Source organism: Hakea prostrata, chromosome 7 (genome assembly GCF_041222555.1).
Source record: "Hakea prostrata isolate BN-2017 chromosome 7, UWA_Hpros_2, whole genome shotgun sequence".
Taxonomy (NCBI): domain Eukaryota; kingdom Viridiplantae; phylum Streptophyta; class Magnoliopsida; order Proteales; family Proteaceae; genus Hakea; species Hakea prostrata.
In genome coordinates this window covers 66,235,493-66,257,663 of record NC_142606.1, presented here as the reverse complement: position 1 = coordinate 66,257,663, position 22,171 = coordinate 66,235,493, and the positions used below count along the sequence as shown (strand labels likewise).

At 38.7% G+C, this 22,171-nt stretch overlaps 1 protein-coding gene across 3 annotated transcripts; it reads right to left on the bottom strand.

The window, feature by feature from the left end:
* Window positions 1-3,813: 3,813 nt before the first annotated feature.
* Window positions 3,814-20,715, bottom strand: LOC149011746 (casein kinase 1-like protein 2). Of its 3 annotated transcripts, none has more exons than XM_089164225.1 (15): window positions 20,422-20,715; window positions 20,141-20,327; window positions 20,009-20,049; window positions 16,239-16,308; window positions 16,000-16,148; window positions 15,809-15,904; window positions 15,644-15,714; window positions 6,057-6,118; window positions 5,836-5,899; window positions 5,669-5,753; window positions 5,456-5,582; window positions 5,285-5,367; window positions 5,137-5,203; window positions 4,656-4,798; window positions 3,814-4,244 (listed from the first exon to the last, which is right to left on the bottom strand). In XM_089164225.1, exons 2-15 carry the CDS (start codon window positions 20,214-20,216, stop codon window positions 3,945-3,947), a joined length of 1,434 nt encoding a protein of 477 aa, XP_089020351.1. In that variant the 5' UTR covers window positions 20,217-20,327; window positions 20,422-20,715; the 3' UTR covers window positions 3,814-3,944. The 3 variants fall into 3 exon arrangements, with proteins under 3 accessions (XP_089020351.1, XP_089020352.1, XP_089020353.1); XM_089164226.1 differs by having other exon boundaries at window positions 20,474-20,715; XM_089164227.1 differs by having other exon boundaries at window positions 20,504-20,715.
* Between the last annotated feature and the right edge of the window lie 1,456 nt (window positions 20,716-22,171).

The following is a 22,171-nucleotide window of genomic DNA, read 5'->3' as shown; positions in this document are numbered from 1 at the left end:
AAAACAGATCAGTACGATGACAACCAAGTGGTGGTGATGATGACGACGACCACCACCACCACCACCACAACAACAACAACAACGGCTATAGAACCACCACTACTAGCCCTAGGAACACCTACAATAGAAGCTGTGGCAGAAGAGAATTCAAAAGGAGAATCAATGTCAAAAAAGCACAGACGCTCGGCAACAGCTACTTTCAGGAATAACAGCACAACGGGAAAGGGAGGCCTAATCAAGAGCTTAAGCGTGAAGTTATCAGGAGGTGGTGCCATGGCAAGACAGAAAGCCCCAAAGGAGGAAAACCAACAGGAGAAACCAGAGGAGTCAATATGGACAAAGACTATAATTCTAGGAGAGAAGTGCAAAATCCCTGATGAAGAAGATGCTATAATCTATGATTGTAAGGGCCAAAGGATTTCATCTTACAGGATTCCTCGGTCTGTACCGGTGTCTCGGACGAATTCTTTTGCCAACCCAGATGGAGTTCCTGCCTGAAAATGATCCTGGGAAGGTGTTTGATCAACTGCCTAGTTCGAGATGGGTTCATCACAATTGATAATCTTCACCACCTTTAACTGAAGGCAGCAAAGCCTTCTGAATCATTTGATGATCAGTCAAAAGAGTTTTTTGTTGACAAGATCTTTCTGGCTCAAATGAGTAATCCCAAATCCAGCCAGTGTGGAAGCTTAGGAGCTTCTTGGGTGCTTATTCATCTGCAAGCTTCATCTACAGCAAATAAGTGTCAAGTATACTAATGGTTTTTCATTGCAAATAGCCGGAGGCCTATCCTTAATTGTGTGATTGCATTTTTCTTTTCTAGTGTTCTTGGTCAGGCCACCATATATCTTCTCTTGCTGTAAGTGAGATTTTTTTTCACATCAATTTGGCTATCAATTTTGAAAATTATTTAATGGTTATTGGATTGATAACGACATTAGCTTGTCAAAGAAACTTGTGTGTTGGTTCTCTTCGAAGTATTGATTCTACAGAACTTCTTATCATGCTTGTATGTATCTTCACGATTCAGGTCTACCGCGATGGTTTTGATGAATTTTTAGACACTCCTCCTGAGTTATAGGTTTTGGATTTTCTTCATGAGTTAGAATCTCTAGATTGCATGCAATTGTCTAACATGATTCATACAGTAATGTGGTTCTAATTAACTTGATTGTTTTTGAGATCCCATGAAATCACAGTTTACATTCCCACCCAATATTTCTCTAGTTGGGGTTGCAAGAAGACAAGAAGATTGTGCTCTCCTCACCTTCCTTCGCCTTCCTTCACCACATATTTAGGAGGAATGTGATTTAACTTGTTGATGCATGCTCCGAGGTGTGTTCCTTCTATGCGAGTAGTGGAAGAATATGAGAGGAACCCAATCCTCTATCCTATGAATAAAATATCTGAACTCCTATTTCACATAACTAGGCGGGTTCTATAACGACTTTGATCAATATCAAATTTTATCGCATTATTCTAATCAATTTTATACGAAATTGGCATTTGAAACAGCAATCTTGTCATCTAACCACCAATTGATACTAAAAATAAATAATTGCTATGCCTGTGTAGATTGTAGTATATTTGATTCATAACAAATGAGTTTAACATGTCTATAATTTTTATTTTTGAGTTAGACGTGTGAACTGTGAAATTTTAATTTAATCCTGTTTTTGATTCATAACATACTTATATATGTAATATAAACACGCCGTGTTCTATCATGCCTCTGAAGCATGTAGATATGAAACACAATGTCTCATAAATTTAAGGTAGCATGCAAGCTAGGGGCAAGAGTCAGCTCACTAGTCAGGTTGATAGGAGATGAAGTTCCAGTAGGTCGTCACTCCCTTCTTTGGAGAGGTCTTCCTCATCCGAGCTTCCTTCGTCTCTTTGAAAAGGAAAGAGTTACAATGCTTAGCAGCGGCGGCGCGCTAGTCTCGATCTCGGGTTTCTATATCGAAATGTTTCCGGTGCTCCCGGCGCTGGAACAAGCTCTGGCTGACGCAATGGGTAGGGATGCCTAGCAAAGTGATGGTGAATAATTAGGCTATTCCGTAGCTGGTTCATATGGCAATGCTGCTGTCTCTCTTGTGAACACTGATAATAAATGGCAAAAGCCGCCAGAATCCTCATTTTTTGTCCATAAGCTCTCCTCGCAACTGTAAGAATTTCAAATGTCTTTCTATAAATTGGCGCAAATGATTGCCCCTAAGGCACCGATATGGGAGGTGACCAATGCCAAAGGGTGAGACTCATAATACGAAGGCGTTGCCTGGTCTAAACCGCAAACCAAACATGTTACGGCATTCTGTAGTAAGTTACTACAGAGTGCCCTAACTTACGGTTAGGGATGTTAGTAAAACCCTGTCAAGCTGAAGGCTGTAGGGTTCAAATTTAGCATTCCGGACAATCCGAAGAATTATCTCAGTTGGCAAAGATGAATACTTAACACAAATAAGAGGAGGTAAAGAATTTCAATCTCCGTATTACTATTTTGTTTTTAGAGTGAAAACCAAGACTGCATTGGTATAAATCAAGGCTAATAACCCAAAGCTATCCACGAATCAATGTGAATCAAGCTTATAAGAACCCTAGCAAGGGCAAGGCAGGATTTTGGTTTAAGGTTCTTGAACCATGGTAGGATAGAGTTCGGATTCAAGGTTTAAATCCCTCAGGTAGCATTGGGTTTCAATTAATCTTTCCCAACCGGAAAACCAAGCCAATGGTAAACAGGCAGCGGCATGATTCGATGATTCAACCAGGTGAGAAGGCCCCAAGAACAACTGGAAAACCAAGCCAATGGTGAAAGGCAGTGCCATGATTCGACCGGGTGAGAAGGCAACAAGAACATGAAGGAACCAACGCCTGTTATACCCAAGTGGCTTGTCTCCTTTGGCACAGTTAAACAAGGCTGCTAGCCAGCACCAGGCAAGTATAATGAAACTCTTAACGAAGTGCAGTTTACATATCATTGACACCTAAATTATCGAAAAGCCAAAAGCCCAACAAACAGAAATGTCTGCCTGAAGCAGTGAAGCAAAGAAAACCAGTCAGCTAACAACTATCTCCAGAAGAAGGGTTTAAAGCTTCCCCTGATACAATAGGATACTAACCGATATGTAACCATATTAGATAAAACCAATACAATACATATCAATACATCTCTATTAGATCACATTAAAATACATTACAAAATAATACATCATTCGTATCTTAAAATCACCTAACTAATACGATACTCTACACCAATACTCTAAACCCTGCTTCGAAATTCAAAATTATGTTTCATAAAAAAAATTTAATAAGATAGCAATAAGCATTGATATTACGAACTGCTGCATCAATTTAATCAGGCATTCCCAAATTGCAACAAAAAATAAGATATAATAAATCACGTACCAATTGCGTTGGATAGAGACCTGCTTAAGCACATTAAGTAACAGTTCAATCTCCCTTACCATGAGTGTCGTGTTATATATTCACAAGCATTGTCCAAATCAAGAAGGGTAAAATATCTGAAAAAATAATCAAATACAAATGACTAACTTACAATACCATTAGGTGATGGAAGAGAGTTAAACATGCCAGCATTTGGGGGCAACATTTCGGGTACAGGAGTTTACAGTTGTAACGAAAAGGCAATTAATATAGGCAACGCCATGCCGACAACTCATATTTAAAACAGCCTTACCATGGCAGGATTCAGTTGTGCTCCTAACTCCTCATCTGACTCCTTATTTCACTGTCACTGAGACTCCCATACTGAATTTCCCCACCAGTTGATAACTTCGGATTCAAATCAAGGCTTCCCTCAGACAAAGCCAAAAGAGAACAATTCCACAACATGAATGTTACACAGTATTAAAGCAACTTCTAATTTACAAGAGAGAGAGAGGGGGGGGAGGGGGAGAGAGAGAGAGTCAAAGTGCAGCTTGGGTCTAATACTGCAACCTCTCATCATTGTCAAAATGCAGGCCTTCAATACCCTTAAGAGTAGATTCATAGTTCTTTATGTTTGAGGGGTTTCTGCTGGAAGATGTGCGTTTGTGATCCACCGATGCAACTGGCGAACTTCTCTGCCCATTTGCCACCTTGCGGAAAGTTCCTGGGCTTGCCTCCGTTGTTCGAGGACGTGAAGGATCAGACTCATTTCCCACCATCACTGCATCTCGACTGCTAGAAATAGCAGCTCGCCTTGATGATCCACCTGATCGCCCCATAAAAGTACCACCTGACAGCTGCAAATTTTCAAACATCTGAGAGTTAATATACCACTACACAAACCAACAGCTAAAAGCCACTGTTGCCACCCCTAGTCATCACAATGTTCAAGAACTGTTCATTAAACCTTGTGAAGACCAAAAGAGCCCTAGGTTTCATATAGAAATGAAACTTATTATGTAACTTCACGTAGTGCACATTGCAGTTTAGGGAAATCCAACATCTTTGTTTTCTTCCTTTTCCTGGGAGAGGGGGATTGCAATATGCTTATGGGAGCTGGATAACCAGTACAGCACAAACAGTACATTTACATTAAAAGTGAAGGCATCAAATAGCTACACATAAAAAATTGTGGGTTCAACTGTAACAGATACCACATGCCATAACAAGCTGACATCCACATCAGACAAGAGAACCAAAAAACTCACCATGGCATCTTTAGAAGCACCAGAGTCATTTGCAACTGGACTTTTCTGCTTAGACAAGCTTCCTGAATTTATTACAGGACCCGATGATAGTCTCCTACGAGAGGGATCCATTGACCAACCAGATGGTCTTCCTTCTTCCCCACCTGCAATTAAAGCGTAAACCAAGCCATACGTGTATGTATAGGAAGACAAGAAAGAGAAGCAAATTGAGAGGACTTGACTAAGTTTCATAAAAACAGCAAAATCCCAGGGAATCTATGATATCCTACAATAGTACAGCATTGATTGAAGAAGTAAAAGGCAAACATTCCCTATCGGAATATCAGAATATGAACTCCATGAGAATGTAACAGGCCAACAGACCTGCATAGGCTCAGACTCTTCAAAATCATCCATTGCCAGGCTCTAGTTGCACCCTTGACAGGTCTATGTAGAAATAAAATGATTCCAGGATCCAAAGAGAGTACAATTCTAAACAAACCTGATTGTCTGTCAGCATTGGCAGCAGCAGCAGGGGGCATTGCAGAGCTTGTACCAGCAGGAGGACCCTACCAGAAAAATAACCAATCAGATATAAAAATATGTTGGGACTGAAACCAGGAAACACCACCTACTTCAATGTTGCTTACAATGCCACGTGCAGGAGGGGTGGCAATCTGTGATTGCTGATACTTCAGAATAGTCCAGTCGAATACATAATCAAATTGAAACCCTGCAAAGACAAGCATGCCCTGTAAATTAAAGTGAATTGAAAATTCTAATTTAAAAGATTTTACATAATACTCAAATAAAACTTGGACCTTCACGAATAAAGAGGTCACGGAATATCCTTTTCAGATAAGCATAATCCGGCTTATCATCAAAGCGTAAGGAGCGGCAGTAATGAAAGTATGATGCAAATTCAGTAGGATAACCACGACATAGTGCCTGTAAATAAAGCAGCAAACTTTTCATCAGAATTTCCTGATAACAAGCAACAAGATCGGCAGTCAAACCCACTCAAAATAAATCACCTCAATGGACGTAGACACCTTCCTTTCACTGATCTTTTCATATTTCTGCTTCTTGGTTCCAGCTTTAAGCCCTTGCCAAGGAAGACTACAAATAAAGGAGAGGAAGTTTTAATACATAATTAAGATGAAATATGGAAATAATAAATAAGGTAGTCAAGAATTCACACCTTCCTCTTAAAAAGTACATAAGAACATATCCAAGAGATTCTAAATCGTCCCTCCGGCTTTGCTCTATGCAGTGCATTATCAAAGTCAGAAGTAAATGTGAAAGCTGAACAAATTAAATCAAAATTGCTAACAAGAAGACCAACAAAATATTTTATAAGCATCACAGGATACCATCTACAAGCGTGATAAGAAGCTAAAAATACCAAATTGTATAACATACCGATACCAAGGTGAGTGTTCATGCTTGCATATCTCGCAGTCCCCGTCAGGTTCTTGTTTTCTCTGCAGTGATTTCAAACCAATAGTATGTTACACTTGAAAGTGGCTCCCCCCACCCCAAAAACCCAAAACAAGAAGATTGAACAGAACAGTTAACCATTAGAATAGACAACTAATATAGCTCAATGAAAAAAGAAAAAGTGACCGATCTTATCAGTGGCACAGTTAAAACAAATATGGCATCATGATCGTGATTCAGAACAGGAAAAGTTTGGTAATTGACGTAATTGAACCAATGATAGGAGTAATCAGCAGAGTTACTGTCTGCCACAGCCTGTGTGCAGATATAGTAAGAGCTACACCAAATTCACTTCACATTGCTCTGGAAGTCATAAGTAAGCAACCAAATCCCATATCAGTTGAGTTTAATGCTTCAAATATCTAAGAGTATCCTGATTTTAAATCATCGTATCGGTATTAGCAGCTTCTTAGTCAAAGGTTATCCAAACTAAAAATCAAAAACATCTTTAAGATTTAAATATAAACTGAAGATATTTCCCCTCAACACAAACACCCCACTCCAACCCCCAAATGTAACTAGCCCAAATGAAAAGCTACCATTGTGGAGATTATTTGAAGAATCAAGTTAATAGCTGATTCAACAAGTTTCATAACATTCTACGAGCCAGATCATAATGACAAGTTATCAACTCAACAAAGACTCTGTTCCCAATGGCAGTAAATATTAATGTTTTAGCAAAGGCTGAAACGAAACGAATCATGAACCTAGGTGAGACATCCAAGATCTCAAGAAAAGGTAACATGATTTTTATCTATTTATTATTGCTTCTGTTTTCAGTATGTGTCTAGGTAACCAAATGGACATAGTTGACTCCAAAATCCCAAGGGAAGTTTGTTTTAGGCTAACATAGACATTTTTAAGTCTTCGAATTGGTTTAAAAACAAAAGAAAAAAAGGACCTTGTTCGAGGTACATGTTGAATCCTTAATGTAATATTGCCTAATTCTACATGTGGTCTACGTCCTGAGACACAACTGGCAACTAAAACAAGTTATGCAACCTTGCTTGAATAGGGCTGTCACTTCAAGGATCGATACGCCTAGCTTGAATAACAGGCCCAAAACTAGGGTTTCAGTTAGGGTGTATGGTTGGTCGTTCCCAAATTGGTTACTAATAATTGTGATCTAATCCCCAGGTAGGGTTTTGGTTTGTTTGATGGGATATTGATGGTTAGAAAATACGCCCCTCACATGGGAGGTTCACAAATTCCTAAAAGTGGGGTAGATTTGGGATGGGATAAAAACTAAGGGGAATGGGACAAAACTTGAAAGGAATTTATAATTTGTTCCCTAAAATAATCTCTTCGAGTGTCAATGTTATGAATCGCTGGGAGAGGGTTTCACATCTCTTTTAGGCTAAAAATCAATAAATTTGGGTAAAACTATGTTGACTTATCAAACTAGGCCACTGCAAGAATTTGTACTCAAATCGATGGAAGTCTTGTCTCACTATACATTGTTCTCCATAGTGTTTATGCATTATCCATGGTATAGATTACTTATTTACACTGTTCTGTGCTCCATAAGTGTATTTCCATTTGTATCTTGACCATCTCCATGCACGATTGCAATACACCATATATCTCTAAAAATCACTCTTCCAAACAGTACCCAACATTGTACTTTTAACTTTACTTGCAATTGGATGGTCAATGAGTTGGTAAAATCAATGGGAGGGGGATTCAACAAAGTGATAATTTCAACTCTAGGCTCAATCACAAATAAGGAAGGTGATAATGTGATGCAGAGGATGTTTTAAAGATAATCAAAGCAGGATGGATGTGGAAAGGTGTGTGCAAAGTGTCACGTGATCATTATATTCCTTTAAAACTTGAGAAAACTCCTACATAAACAGACACATGATCAGATATAATGTATGGAGCAGAAAATTTACAAGTCAAAAAGTACCATATAGATAAAAAAGGTGTAGCAAACATGTAACCTAGAATAGCTAGGTTGCTACAAATTCAACAGGAAAATTGGAAACTGTTCAATGAAGAACAGCATCTACAGTATTCTATGGAAAGAACGAATCCCATACAAAGTTTAGAAACTTAAGATTTGCAAGGGATTGAAAATAAAATCAAGAATAGAAACAAAGAAAATAGAGAATATGGATGGATAGAACAATGGGGACACAGATGGCTTTCTCACCCAAGGGCTCACAATATGATGCAAACTCATTACCAGTTTGGGCTACTTCAATAGGAATAAGTGTAAGATTGGGTAACATCTGTATTTGGACTTTAATTCCATTGAATTACTTTGAAATTGGACAATTTGATGGCCCTAAAATATGAGTAGAAAGTAGGAAAATAGGATTCATTTTATTAGTTTAGTAGAAGTCCTATTTTGAGTCTATCTCCTTCATTAATTCATTTTCCCAGTCAATTTAGGTAACCTAATTGCTTAAAGATTGGGTTAGGCCTCTTCCTTTCAAGTATAAAGGTACTTTTAAGAGTCAAATTATGAATTTTAGAAAGTCATACATGCAATGGATCCCCCAATCAATAAGAGATGATTAGTGTTTGTCATGCCAGACCAGTTCCTAATTTTGGCTCCAATCCCAAACGAACACGAAATCAACTCACGAAGAGATGGACAAAGGAAACATTGCCAAAATGTTATGTTCAAGGGCTAATGTATATATATTCCAAATCAAACCTAGATCAAACATAGCAAGCGTACGTAATTGGACTCTCATTCAAGATGGGCTAAAAAAGGTCTTTATTTATATTCCCCAATTTGGAAGATACTTATTTCATTTTTATTTAGGATGAGCTAAGCATTTAAGATAGGATGAACCAGAAGAGTTCTGCATCATGAATTTTGTATTGCGCACATTACTTAGAGGGCTCTAGAAAGTCACCTAGACGGAAGTAAAGAAATAGAATATGTAAGTACAAAGAAATGAAGGATGATCGAACAATTGTATTTTCCTCTAGATGTAAACACAAAGAATGAAGGATGCTAGAACAATTGTATTTTCCTCTAGGTTCAAACAATTGATTCTTCACATCAGATTTATTAAAGCCAAGGCCAAGGCAGGGCCAATCTTTCCTCTAAACCCCAGCAAAAGCAGGATCTTTTTGGATTGAAAGTACTCCACAGATGTAATGTGGGCCTACCAAATCTGAGTTAATACCTCCTCTTTAACATTTATGGCATCAAAGGAAACATCCTGTATTATCTCCAACTCCAAATAAATCAACTAACAAATTAGATCCTAATTAGAAACAAATCTAAAGTTGAGGTGAACAAGGGTGACCCCCCCCGCCAAAAACCCGAGTTTGGGCCCACCAAGGTGGTGCACCTAGGGCTGGCCAAACCCTCAAAGAGAGGAATGTTGGCCAATTTCAGTTCTAATTATCTGCTGGATTTAATTTTCAGAATCTTCTTTCTGGTTTCAAAAACAGTTGTGATTAGTTAGAAGCCTTGTTTAAGTTAAAAATGAGTTTTCTAAGTCCTTAGGAGTCTTCTTTAAATATAGACTCTTACAAGTCTTTATTTACAAGAAAAGTTGCTTTTTATTGTTGTTGGAGTCTTTAGAGTCTGTGAAGGAATCTATTTTCAGGGAGATTCCAATAGATGTTTAAGTCTTTAATTGAATGGTTGAGATTATTTGTAAAGGAGATCCTAAACCATAACAGAATCCCACTTAGGTTGGAGTCTTTAGAAGGCTATAAATAAGCTGTCTTTCCTTGTATATTCGAAGTTCGAATATTGAATAAAAGAATTGAGTTTTGAGCCAAAGGATAGTGCCTTTCTTGAGGAGGTCAAGGTTGAGTTTTTTTCCTTCAAGATTCAGCACCTTCTTCAAGCTTCTTCAAGTTTTTGCATCTTCTTACAGCATTCAACAATTTCCAGCAGCAGCCACCACCATCTTCAAGTAAGAACAGCCCCTCCCCTACCCTCCTATCCAACCAAGAACCCTACCCCTTCCTTCTTCCTTGCACAAGCCTCCCCAACCCCTTCTGAACCCTGCGGCAGCATCCCTAGGCCCCTCCCACCCCCTGCAATCCAATTTGGACCCCTCCCCTACCCCTGCGACAGCACCCCCACCCTCCCCTAACTCTTTTCATACCCCCTCTTCCCTCTTTTCCTTTTCTTTTCTTTTTTTCTGTTTCTGTTTCTTGTGGCAGAATTACAAAGAAAGAGAAACAGAAAAGAAAAGAAACAAAATAGGAAAGAAAGAAAGGGAGAAGGGGGGGAGAAGAAGAAGGAAAGATCATGAAGAAGAAGATTCAAGATTCCATCCATGAACCATCCAAGACTGACCCAATTTTCCCAAATGCAAGCTTCCTCTTCCTTTTCTTTAACCGTAGACTTCCCAAACCTTTCCCACCCCTTTCCTCAGTTGATAAAACCCTAATCCATCTCACTTAGGAATTTTCCTCTTCTCGAACTATCCATTACTTTCTCCAAATTATTTGATTAAACTTTCCCCAACCTTTTCCCCTTGGGGCATATCCCACCCTACCTTTTTTAAACCAAATTATCCCCCCTTCCCTTCCCCTACTTTATTTCCCTAAGATATTTGAGTATTCCCACAACCCAAGATACATAGTCCTTTTCTCCCACCCAAGCCATCCCATAAATTTTAACCATCCCATAGCACACCCAAACCCTTCCAATGGATGGCTGTAGGCTCCCAGCATCTCAAAAACATTTCAGTGTCAACCTGCAGAGTATATCCTAATCCTTGGACAGCCCATTAGTTCCTGGTTCTGATTAAAGAGGATCCTGGAAGGTCTAACCTACACCCTGGGTTATGTCAACAGTTGTAGCCCTCCACACGTTGGCAATTTTGTCTTCAAACTGATCTCATCCAACTAGCCATAGGACCAACCAGATTTACCAAAATTTATTCCAAGCTGAGCAAATCTAGGCTGTGACCATGTATATGTGAACAGTGTTTAGGTCTGGTCTTCACGTTTCTCCATGCAATCTGAACTTGGGCTGCCATAGATGTTCCATCTAACCAACAAAACCCCCCAAATCATCAGGCCAGGCTGTCTTTCACAGTAATTGAATCCCAAACCTACACTAGGCTGGTATGAGGACTTGTTCATGCACCTATGATCTACACCAAGATGAAGATGTTGAGATGGATGGGAGGCAAAACTATGAAGGACAGTAAAGAACGATCATATATGAGCTGATTCGAGAGTAGTTCCAAAAAAACATGATAAGCCACAAGAAAGTCATTTAAGTTATCATACCCAAATTCAATGAGGCATTTGGATGCTTCAGTACAAATTGGTGACTCAACTCAAATTGAAGAAAGTAAAAGAGCCAAGGGTAGACCTAACCTCACGAGAAGTGAGAAAGTTTGTAACTAAGGCGGACGGAATTACTTATGCTTTAATACCTTCACTCACCACAATATTTCTAGGTTTTGGAGATGGGTTGGGGAGGGTTGCAGGGTTTTAACAATATTGGGAGTTGATTTTGGGACGCCTAAGGATTAGGGAAAGTTTAGATTAATAGAAACCTGGATGGGTCAAGAAAGAATTAGAGTTACAGTTTTACCAAAATGGAATGGGGCTACGGGAAGCTTGCGGCTAGAGGGGAGTAGGGTTCTTGACCAATCTTGTTTGCTTTCTTTCTTTTCTGTCTTCTTGTCTTTTTCCTTTCTTTTTTCCTTTCTTTCTCCTTTTTCCTTCCTCCTTTGTTGGTTGTGCAAGATGAGAGGGCTGCTTCTTGAATTTTGGGGAAGGGGGGGGGGGGGGGGGGGGCTGGAACCATTGGCCGAAGGTTGTAGGTAGCCTAAAAGGGTCTAGAAGCTGGATTCTTGGACTGGGAATTGGGGCAGCAGGGTTCTCGCACAGAAAATTGAAAAAAGAGTTGCCACAGGGTAGAGAGAGATGAGGAGAGTGAAGAGGCATTAGGACTGGGGCTTAGGAAGAGGTTTAACCTACTGGATTGCCAGCTCTTGTTGTGCTAGAAGACTATAATCACTTGCTGGAGTCACAGGACAAAATGCAGACTTCAAGAAAGAGCTCCTTAGACAACCGCAGGGTCCTCCTCGAAAGGACCTTACTTGAACCTCCTTGGCTTTAAATTCTCAGTTATTTTCATTGATTAAAACTAAATTGTAACAGCAGTGGGCTTTGAATCTATAGCCATTACCATAAACACTTCAAATAAGACTCAATCTAGCATAACAGATTCTAGAACATCTTCGGACTCCAACTGAGACTCTACAACCAAGAACTGATAAAATAAGGATTCTTTAGATAAGTAAGAATCCTACTAAAGAAATAAAACAACTAAAATAAAAAGGCAAGGACAAAAATACCCCTAGGGGCTTGCACATGGGCCTAGCGCCACTAGGCTCTCTTGTGGCTCTTATTGGGGGCCTGTTTGTTGCTTACATCAGAAAGACACACATAGCTTAGGCCTAGAATTAAGTATGACCCCAAAGAGAGCTAATCAAAAGACAAAGTATCCATCATCCATGAAGTCAAACCTATTCAGTTGGTAAAAGAATAAGTTTGTACAGCATGTAACTACAGCCAAGTAAAGACAGCTACACTTAGAATTGTAGCATTATACTAGTGTTTCATGCCTGGCTCTCAAAATTTTAGTGGTGATGTATTAGAGATCAAGCAATTATAAGTAATCCGTTCAGTTGCTATATAGTTATATAAATGTTTATCCCCCCATCCACAGTCCACCAACAAAAAATGTGGATCATCATAGAAATATATACGGCAGAATACTACATAACCACAAGTCCAGCAACATGTTAGCGAATGAACTTCCACAAGCTTCTTCTTTCCATGCCTTTTTACACATTCTTTTTAGTATCTTAGATTCAACCACTTCCTTTTTTATTAATACCTGTATATTGTTTTTTTTTAATACTAGCCCCTCTATTACTCTTAATGGTTGTACAATAAATCATACCAACTGCCAACCTTCTGCAAAAATACATCCAAAACCTAGCAAGACTTGACTTGATGACATGAGGATCCAACTGAACCCTTCTATGCCAACCAATTCAATACTACCCTCAAGCATCTGATACTAAATTCCCAGAACAAGACAATACCTTAAACCAATTAACCAAACTAACCCTCAGCAGCCTATCTACAAACCCTTAACTGAAATCTAGAAGCAATACAAAATCCAGTCACTCAAAGGAGTAACCCAAAGGCCTCCACATATTCTTCTCCCATCCTCAGACCCCCCCCCCACCCCAAAGAAACCCCCAAAAAATAAAAGACAAAAATATAAAATAAAAAAGAAGAGAGAATTATGAGGGTCGTTCCACCTAACCCAATTGTTTATCCCAGAACCACACTTATTTGGTGGGAGTGCAGGAAGAAGCTCTTCATCCATTTAGATTATATGTCCTAGTTTGCCATTAAAAATAGAAGATAAAAAGGGCAAACCTAGTACCAAGGCTTCCGCGCAAGCAAAGTCCATTAAAAGGAAAAGGGCAGGGGAGGGGGTTGGGTGGGGGTGAAGATCCTACAGCATCTCAACCATTAAAAGCAAAATCAAATCATACCATCTCTGTAATAAGTAAATGCTTTTCTTTCTCGTGAAGATGCCGGACTTATTCAAATAAGATATTGGCTACAATTGAAGAAATCTTTTCAATAAAATTTCCATTTATCTATGATCAAGGCATAATTGCAATCCATTCTATAATTCTTATTACCTCTCGTGGTAAAAGGATTCCACGAGCGAAGGAACTGTACAACTATAGTAAGAATAACAAAAAACCAGATTCATTTAAGAAAAAGGATGTGGACCTTCCACTAAAATTGATCGTTTTTTTACAGGGATCAATAGGCAATGTTGGAATCCAATTCAATCAAATGTTTTCCCAATAGGGCAATCCCAATTCATTGGACCTTTCAATCATGGTTGGAGAACTTGCTCTCGCCACCAACCTCGCCAAGCCAAAAAACCGAGTTCTAAGTCAAGTAGTGGGAATTTTTGCTGGCCAACTTGATGGCCCATCTCAAGGGGTTTTAAGGTCCAAGTTGAACTCAAACTTGGTAGTTAGCTTAATTTAGGCATTCTGAACACATTAGTGGCCTCAGATTTGTGAGAAAACAACCTTAATTATGAGTTCTAAATCGAACTAAGTTTGAAACCAAAATGTTGCAGAATTGAACATCCAAGGTTATACAACATGAAATACAAAACCTTCAAGATACATAAATGAAAAGCAAGAGTATCAAATACATAAATAACTTAAATATCATCAGAATTCCATCCATAAGAGTACGAAACAACATCACAATCTCGACTCTTGAGAGTACAATAATACAACCATCATAAGTTCAATATAAGTCATAATTCATAAGTTCATAATAGGCTCATGGTGACATTCTGTTGCCGACAACCTTCCCCCCAACGCACACAAAGGCTTGTAGAGGCTTTAGATGACTTTGGGCATCAACATTTCATTTGAAGTTTGGGATTGGGCCCATCAATAGCTGTTGTGGCCTTGGTTGAAGAACTCCTTCAAATGGCCTTGTTTGATCTTCCTTTCTTGATGTAGATGTGTTAAGAGTAGTTGTAACTGAAAATCTGGCTGAAATCCATAAGAAATCAGGCAAAAATGGCAAGTTCTGGCGAGATTTGGCGAGAGACCTCTCTTGTTCGAGATAATGTCTCGAAAGGGAGGTGGTTGGGACCATATCTCGGTCTAGGCAAGATATTGGGGCGAGATTTCGAGATCTCGCTCAAGATACGGGAACTCTCTAGACTTGACCTCCATCTCGTCTCACCATTTGAAAAAAGTGAGATATGATATCGCAAGATCTTAAACCATGGTTTTGATACAATCAAATAGATTGCCCCAAGGGCGCCATATTCTAGAAGACCAAACCATGTGCTCGAATAAATCCTCCTCTATTTGGTGCAGGTTGAGGCCTCCTTCCCCTTATTCAAACTCCGATTCATGTTTTTCATATAAAAAACTCTGATAAACGATAGAACAAGATCCATTTTGCATCATATCGAAGAGATTCCTTGGTTCGGACCAAAGAAGCAATGTCACTCGCTCATTATCAAACTGACTGCAACCTTTTCTGACCGTGAAGATCCCACCAGAATGCCTTCTACTTCTAATAGGCCATGAACTATATCAGAATCTTTCTCAACAAACCCATGAGAAGTGATCCAATTTTTTCCATCAGGTCTGGTATGTTAATTCATTATTCTTAACAAAAGGTCCTAGAGACTTTTTGGTTCATCATGCAATTGCTCTAGGTTTACATACAACTACATTGACCTTAGTAAAAGGTGCTTAGATGCACATGGTTCTAAGTTCATGCTAGATAAGAAGGATTTTGGTTATGCTTTTCCTTGTGACGATCATGGACGATGCGGTACTTGTGATATTTCGGCTTGGGACGCATTTTATTTAGCGGTTTTCTAGATGCTAAATGTCGTTGGTTGCAACTCACAATGGCAAAACATTAAAGCCCACAACCAGAAGAAGTCTGCAAACACATCCAATCAATAACTTTCAGCTATATACCTGTAAGGAATGTGCTGGTGGGTTGAAGTATCTCTATACTTTTTAGCCAGACCAAAGTCAATGACGTACACCTACATTCAAGTAAAAGACAAGACAGTAAATCAAAAGAGAAGTCCAAATTAAAGTTTTCTCCATAGGCATACAAGCTAATAATAAAAGCAAAACCTGATTTGCACGCCTCCCCAAGCCCATCAGGAAATTGTCTGGCTTGATATCTCGATGGAGAAATGACTTTGCATGAACAAATTCAACTCGATTTATCTGAAAATGGTTAAAAGATCGTCCCGAAGATCATGAAACTGGAAAGGTAAATAAATAAAATCATAAAGAGTAAGAATACAACATACAGAACCTACCATTTGATCTGCAAGCATAAGAACAGATTTCAAGGACAGTTTCCTAGTGCAGAAGTTGAATAGATCTTCAAGGCTTGGTCCAAGTAAATCCATCACAAGAACATTATAATCTCCTTCAACACCAAACCATCTAACATTTGGAATTCCAGCTGCCAATGCAGAATCGAAGAGAAATGTCATGAATAAAGAAGACAAATCAGATAAATGTTACTAAACAACAAATAACAAAAGTTCATTACTTCCTCCTTGGAGGATTCTGTACAGCTTTGATTCATACAGCAGCTGGGGATGCTTTGTTTTGACATTCTCCTGGAGAAAGGAAACCATATTAGCATTTCTTTTCAGATTATACATAAATTTAATGTAAGGACATAGTGATCTTTACAACTTAAGGAAGACGTCCAATGAAGATCATGGAAACAGATAAAATAGATTGGACAGCGCCATGAAATCCTTTGTAATCTATTCTCAGTTGCTGAAGTTGTAAATATTTGTTTTTCAAGCTTCTGTCTCAAGATTATATTCTCTTTAACAGTGTTGGTCAAGCATATTGGGGACTGTAACTGGCCCCAATTCCAGATATTCCAAATCTTGAAATCTCAAATGTATAAAATTCACAAGGTAAGAAAGGGACCAATTAAACCTACCACATGCAAAAGAATTAATCCTGGGTCCTGATAGGAAGAGAAAGCCTCTTACAGCAGCTTGATGCAGATCTGCAAACTGACACTCACAAGAACTAAAAGATGAAGCCGCTTAAGAAGTACTACAAATGGTCGCCTAGTAGTATAGTATCAGTTTTTTCTTGGTTCGGTTGGACCAGGTTTACTGGTTCAGAAGGCTAAATAGTGGTCAATTTAAGTGGACACGTGATTAGGTTATCAGTCTAAATGCCTCTAGTTTTCACCTTATGTTTCAGCAACTACAACTCTTGTGACCACATGGGCAACATGGTAGTCTTCCTTTAAATCATGGTTGTAGTGTACTTCACCTAATCCTTCAACTGCAGTTCAGTTCAGCATTGAATCATCATCAGTTGTTGACTCATGCAGTGGCTCTAGGATAAATTCTTCTTCCATAGTGGTTGGCTATTCCATGCTCGGATACCACTCAATGCCAACCCAATTGAATGAGGGCCACATCTTCCAAAATCTCTTGAGAAACCAACTCATACGAGACCACGAACAGGTTTCCCAAAGTTTTGGTTGTGGGATATATCAGAGGTTCTTTCTGATATGCGCTGTGATGGGATGATTAGGATGATTTTGCCAGTAAGGAGGGATTTGCTTAGTAATGTCTAAATTTCTTGGTTGTCTCTAAGTTGACAGGATGTTAGCTCTCGAGAAATTTAGAATGGTGAAACATATGGTGGAATCGATAGGTTGTTAAGATATGAGATAAGAAGTTATTGGAAATGGCATGAAACTTGGAAGGAATGTACATAATAATAACGGGATGTGATTCCCCAACTTTGGTTGGGTTTGGATGGTTAAATTAGAATATATGAGGGTTTATATTTCAAGGGTTTGAGGGAGTACGAAAATTCAAGAAAATATTTAAATCTTGAAATCGGATGATTAGAATGGAGTCAACCTAGAGTCTAAAGTCACCTGTGGAGGAATGAAGTTCCTAAAATGTGGGACAAACCTAATAGTTAGATTGGCATATATCTAACCTTGGCTTTTGGGTGTCTTAAGAACTCCGAAACTTTGGGGGGGGGGGGGGAGTGATTATGAGAAGGGGAATGGAGTGTAGGCTCCTAAATACCTAGATGGAGCCTGACGGATGCTGAGATTCAATCATTCAACTGTTGATGGGGTCGAAGGCTATCCTATATAGCCACTTTGTTTGATTTCACTTAGAACCTTTCTAGGGCTCGGATCTTCAACTAATTGACGGATCCAACACTTCTAATGCTGAGATCTTTAAACTAATTGACAAAACTAGAATAAAATCATACAAAGTGCAAGGGAAGCTTGTTTTCATTCACTCAGAACTGTTCTCTAGTCTAACCGATGGGAGCCTATTTATAGCCTTACATGAGAAAACCAACTGAAATTAGGACTTAGAAACTGATTCAAGCTAGGAAAATAGAAACTAAACTGACTTAAACTCTTAAAACTGAAAACAAAAGAAAAGAAAACTACTCCTTGTAACTTGACTTGGGCATATTTTACATAATTAGACTAATTAAATTAATAACTAAACTATTTTCATAGTTGACCTAGATGTAAAAATTTTAAGCCATAAAATAGGCCCATGACCATACAAACGTATTAAACAAAGGCATAACACCCATATCTATCAACCTTAGGTTAATTTCAAAAGAAAAAAGCCAATTCAGTGGTGGATCTGCATCAACACGGCTGATCTTCATCTCTATGCAGTGCCCACTCGGATGAGAGAGATTCTAAACTCATGCTTAAGCTATGCCCCAACTGAAGCCATACATAAAAGACATGATCCGGTAAGCCCTAGATGATATGCACAAGAGCATTGCAAGAGATCCAGCATACCATTCAACCCATGAAAGACAGTACTTGGATCCATGCAACTTACTTCAAGAAACTTGACACATCGATATGAAAAATATAAGGCATTCATTTATTCATCGTAGATGAATATTTTCAACAACGTCAGAGTTGATGTAGGTCCCAAGACCTACAAGAATGGAAGCCCAGGTCCCAAGAAAGCCACAAGGCTTGCTGCCCAACTCCACCATGCCACTACAGGCATTTAAAATTCCTTAGTCATTTTTCTTGGTTTTGGTTCAATCATCCAGGGTTGGTCTTATTCAATTGGTTCAATTTAAGTGGTTTTTTAACACACCTTTGGTCCAGTTTAAGTTAGGGACACTAGTGTATTTTCCTTACTTTATTCAGTTAAAAGCATTGTAATAGCAGACCACAATTAGGTTGTTGACTCCTATAGTCATGGTAGAAGTACTTAGGATTATTTGGGTCTTGCTAGCAATAGCTTTAAACTCCCACTGATGACTGGGTTTCTGTTTGTAACTTGGCTTGTTATACTCCAAATGAGATGGAGGAAGAAAATGGATTTCAGATTCTGTTTCCAGCTTTGCTTTTTTATTTGTTGATTGCTGGTCAAGGAATCTACTGCAGCTTGCCAAGGTACTTCCAAGGACTCCATTAGAGGTTCTAACCGTTAAGTTGTATCGTAAATCCTACAATGGTTATGGACTTAAGCTTGCATTATTGCTACCTCTAGGCTTCTCCATTGATTCGTAAAAGGCTCCTTAATCAAGGTAACTTGAGGCCACCAGTCCCATCACCTGTTTATCCCCTTAAAATAAATTTTCAAGCACCAAAAGCTTGCAACAAGCTGATCAAATTTCATCTTCTCCAAACAGAATTTTCCCATAACTTTATATCCCTTTATTAGAATCGCACCTCCTTTTTCACACATCACAGCCCCACACCATTACCTTCATTGGATCGAAAGCCTAGCCTCATCCACTCACCAAAACCCCATTGACCTTACACTTCTACATTACCTCAACAGATCCCCAGATTTAGGAAGTCTCCATTAAATTCAAAGTTTGACAGAAACCTCATTAACATACAATCCCTTCCTTTAAAGCCACGACTCTAAATAATCCATCAAACACTACACAAAAACCTATAGCACCTAACAGGAAATACCCGAAGCCAGCTCCGTACTGTAAGATCTTTGCAGCTTTTGGACTTGCTTGACCCTTTCATTCAAAGGCTACATTTGCTACCCACTTCCTTTCATCCAAACAATTACCTAGCCAATATTAGCACATCTTACAGGTGTATCCAGAATTTACGCTGGGAAAAACTTTTGAAATGAACATCCTTCGCATCCAATTAAGTTGAGCAATGAGTATAATTGTTGCATAACCTCCTGGAGGCCAAGCTCAAAGAAAGGGAACCAGAAGGAAGGAAAACGGGAAATAAAGACTAAACAAGAAAACGTAATAGTCATTATAAAGTTGGTAAGTTGAATTGGTGCCGGTATTACTCACAAGTTTAATGGCGACCTCTTCGTTTGTCTGAATATTGGTACCTGCCGAAGAAAAGGTAAACATGCTTATCAATCACAGTCCAAAATAACAAGAGTGAAGAAAAGAGGATAATACGCAGAAGAATCAACAAACCCAGATAGATCTCTCCAAACGACCCGCTACCGATCTTACGACCTAATCGGAACTTGTTCCCTACACGAGGCTCCATCAACAAAAATTGAAACCAGAATAAGGCAGAAAACCCTGAGTTTCCAGAGGAAATAATACGAGAAGAAAACCCTCCCTAAACGTCTTAAAATTCACTTCACCCCATCCAATTCTGCAAATTCAACGACAGCAAGACGCTGAAATCAGAAGTCCAATTGATGTCAGTCGTAACAGATGCCAGCAACGATTGAATGCTTAAAACCTACGGGGAACCAAAGCAGATTTGAAGATCGACGGAGAATAGTGATAGATGAAAACCTATGTATTCCTCCCCTTCTTCCTCTATACCTTTTTGAGGAGCAGGAAAAGCGATGATCGGGAGATCTAGGGTTTCCACGATCAAAATTTAATTTCCGAAGAGGTTAAGATTAGTTAGTTGCAGGTTTCGGAAGAGAGGAGGAGCGAAGCAGAAGACGAGTCATGATATCATCCTCACCATCACGCTTCGATTGGATCGAAGCGAAACTTTGAAGAACGGACCCAACATAGGGTTTTCCCCTCCCCACTCTCCCCACCTTTCTCTTTTCGGTACTTTTTCTTTTTATTAATTTTTTTACGAAAAAAAAGGCAAAAATTAATAAAATTTTCTATCTGGAAAAATGAAAATTATTCAGGAGCTTCTAACTTCTAAGATACACATATATTATACCCAAAAATAAAAATACATATATTACGTTTTATTTTTTTTTTTTTTTGTAACCAAGATACACCTATATTACAATTTTACAAGGGAACTTCTAAGGTATATGTACATTAGGGAACTATTACATTTACCACAAGGAAAGTCCAACCGTTAACTGCCATTGCGGATGAACCAGCCCTTTGATGGTACTCTCTCCATAAAATTGAATTGGTGCTTACACAACTCTAGCACTCGGCGCTCTCCTCTTTGGTTCGTAAACCATAGAGTGGTGGGGCACAGGATTGGTTCATTCACACCTTTTAAGGTCACTCGGGCCCTTTCATGTAGGGAGTAGATCATCTACTTGCAAGGGTTGTCATCTCCTCATACCCTTCCACTACATATTTAGAATAGGGTTCATCTTTAGTTTATCTTGTAAGTGCTCAAAGGTGGATTCCCTTCTTAAATGTATGGTAAAGAGGTGTGAGATGAGCATAATCCTCTATCCCTGTAGGTAGAGGATCTGAAGTCTAATGTAGGCTTTTAGATTCATTAAAGCCTGTTAAAGCCCTATCTATTACGCGTATGACAAAGTGATTATATTCATCTACCTGCAAGGGTTGTCCTCTCCTTAGATCCCTCCATCACATATTTAGGATAAGGTCCATCTTTAATTCACCTTGTAAGTGTTCAGAGGTGAATTTCCTTCTTAAATGTATGTAAAAGGTGTGATACGAGCATAATCCTCTATCCCTGCAACTAGAGAATCTGAACTCTAATGTAAGCCTTTAGATTCATTAAAGCATGTCTATTACGCGTATGACAAAGTGGTCACATTATACTCCTTGGCCTTGGCTTCACCAACCTTGTTCGATAGAATCTTTTGCAATGATCAGTAAATTTCGAATTAGGGCTAGACGCTTACTACCTTTTGGAGAAGCAACGTTTATTTAATGGAAGAAAGATTGTAAAACAACTACTTAGAGCCTCTAAAGTCACATGTGTGAGTTTTATGTTCATAAATGGCTGTGTTTTATTGAAAAATGAATACACGTTATTATTATATATTTTTTTAAATAAGCTACTTTTATATATTGTGAATGAGGGTGTTACATAATATACCATCAGACAGAATAGAATCCACGACTTCTTCACAAAAAGACATTAGTTTTACCAACTGAGCAACATTGCGATGGTAATGAATGCATATTAAATACAAAAATGGGAAATAAAACTTTATCCATAAGAAAAGAGACCTGTCTAGAATAGAAGATTACAATAAATCATGGAACTACCTATAATAAAAAAATTATAATAAGAGAAATACCTAAAAT

Excerpts from the sequence above, each read along its gene's own strand:
- LOC149011746 (XM_089164225.1), bottom strand. The coding sequence starts at position 20,216 with ATGGAGCCTCGTGTAGGGAACAAGTTCCGATTAGGTCGTAAGATCGGT. Across the intron at positions 20,050-20,140 it reads GTTTGGAGAGATCTATCTGG|GTACCAATATTCAGACAAAC; the intron begins GTTTGTTGATTC and ends TTTCTTCGGCAG. Across the intron at positions 5,900-6,056 it reads GAACACTCACCTTGGTATCG|AGCAAAGCCGGAGGGACGAT; the intron begins GTATGTTATACA and ends TGCACTGCATAG.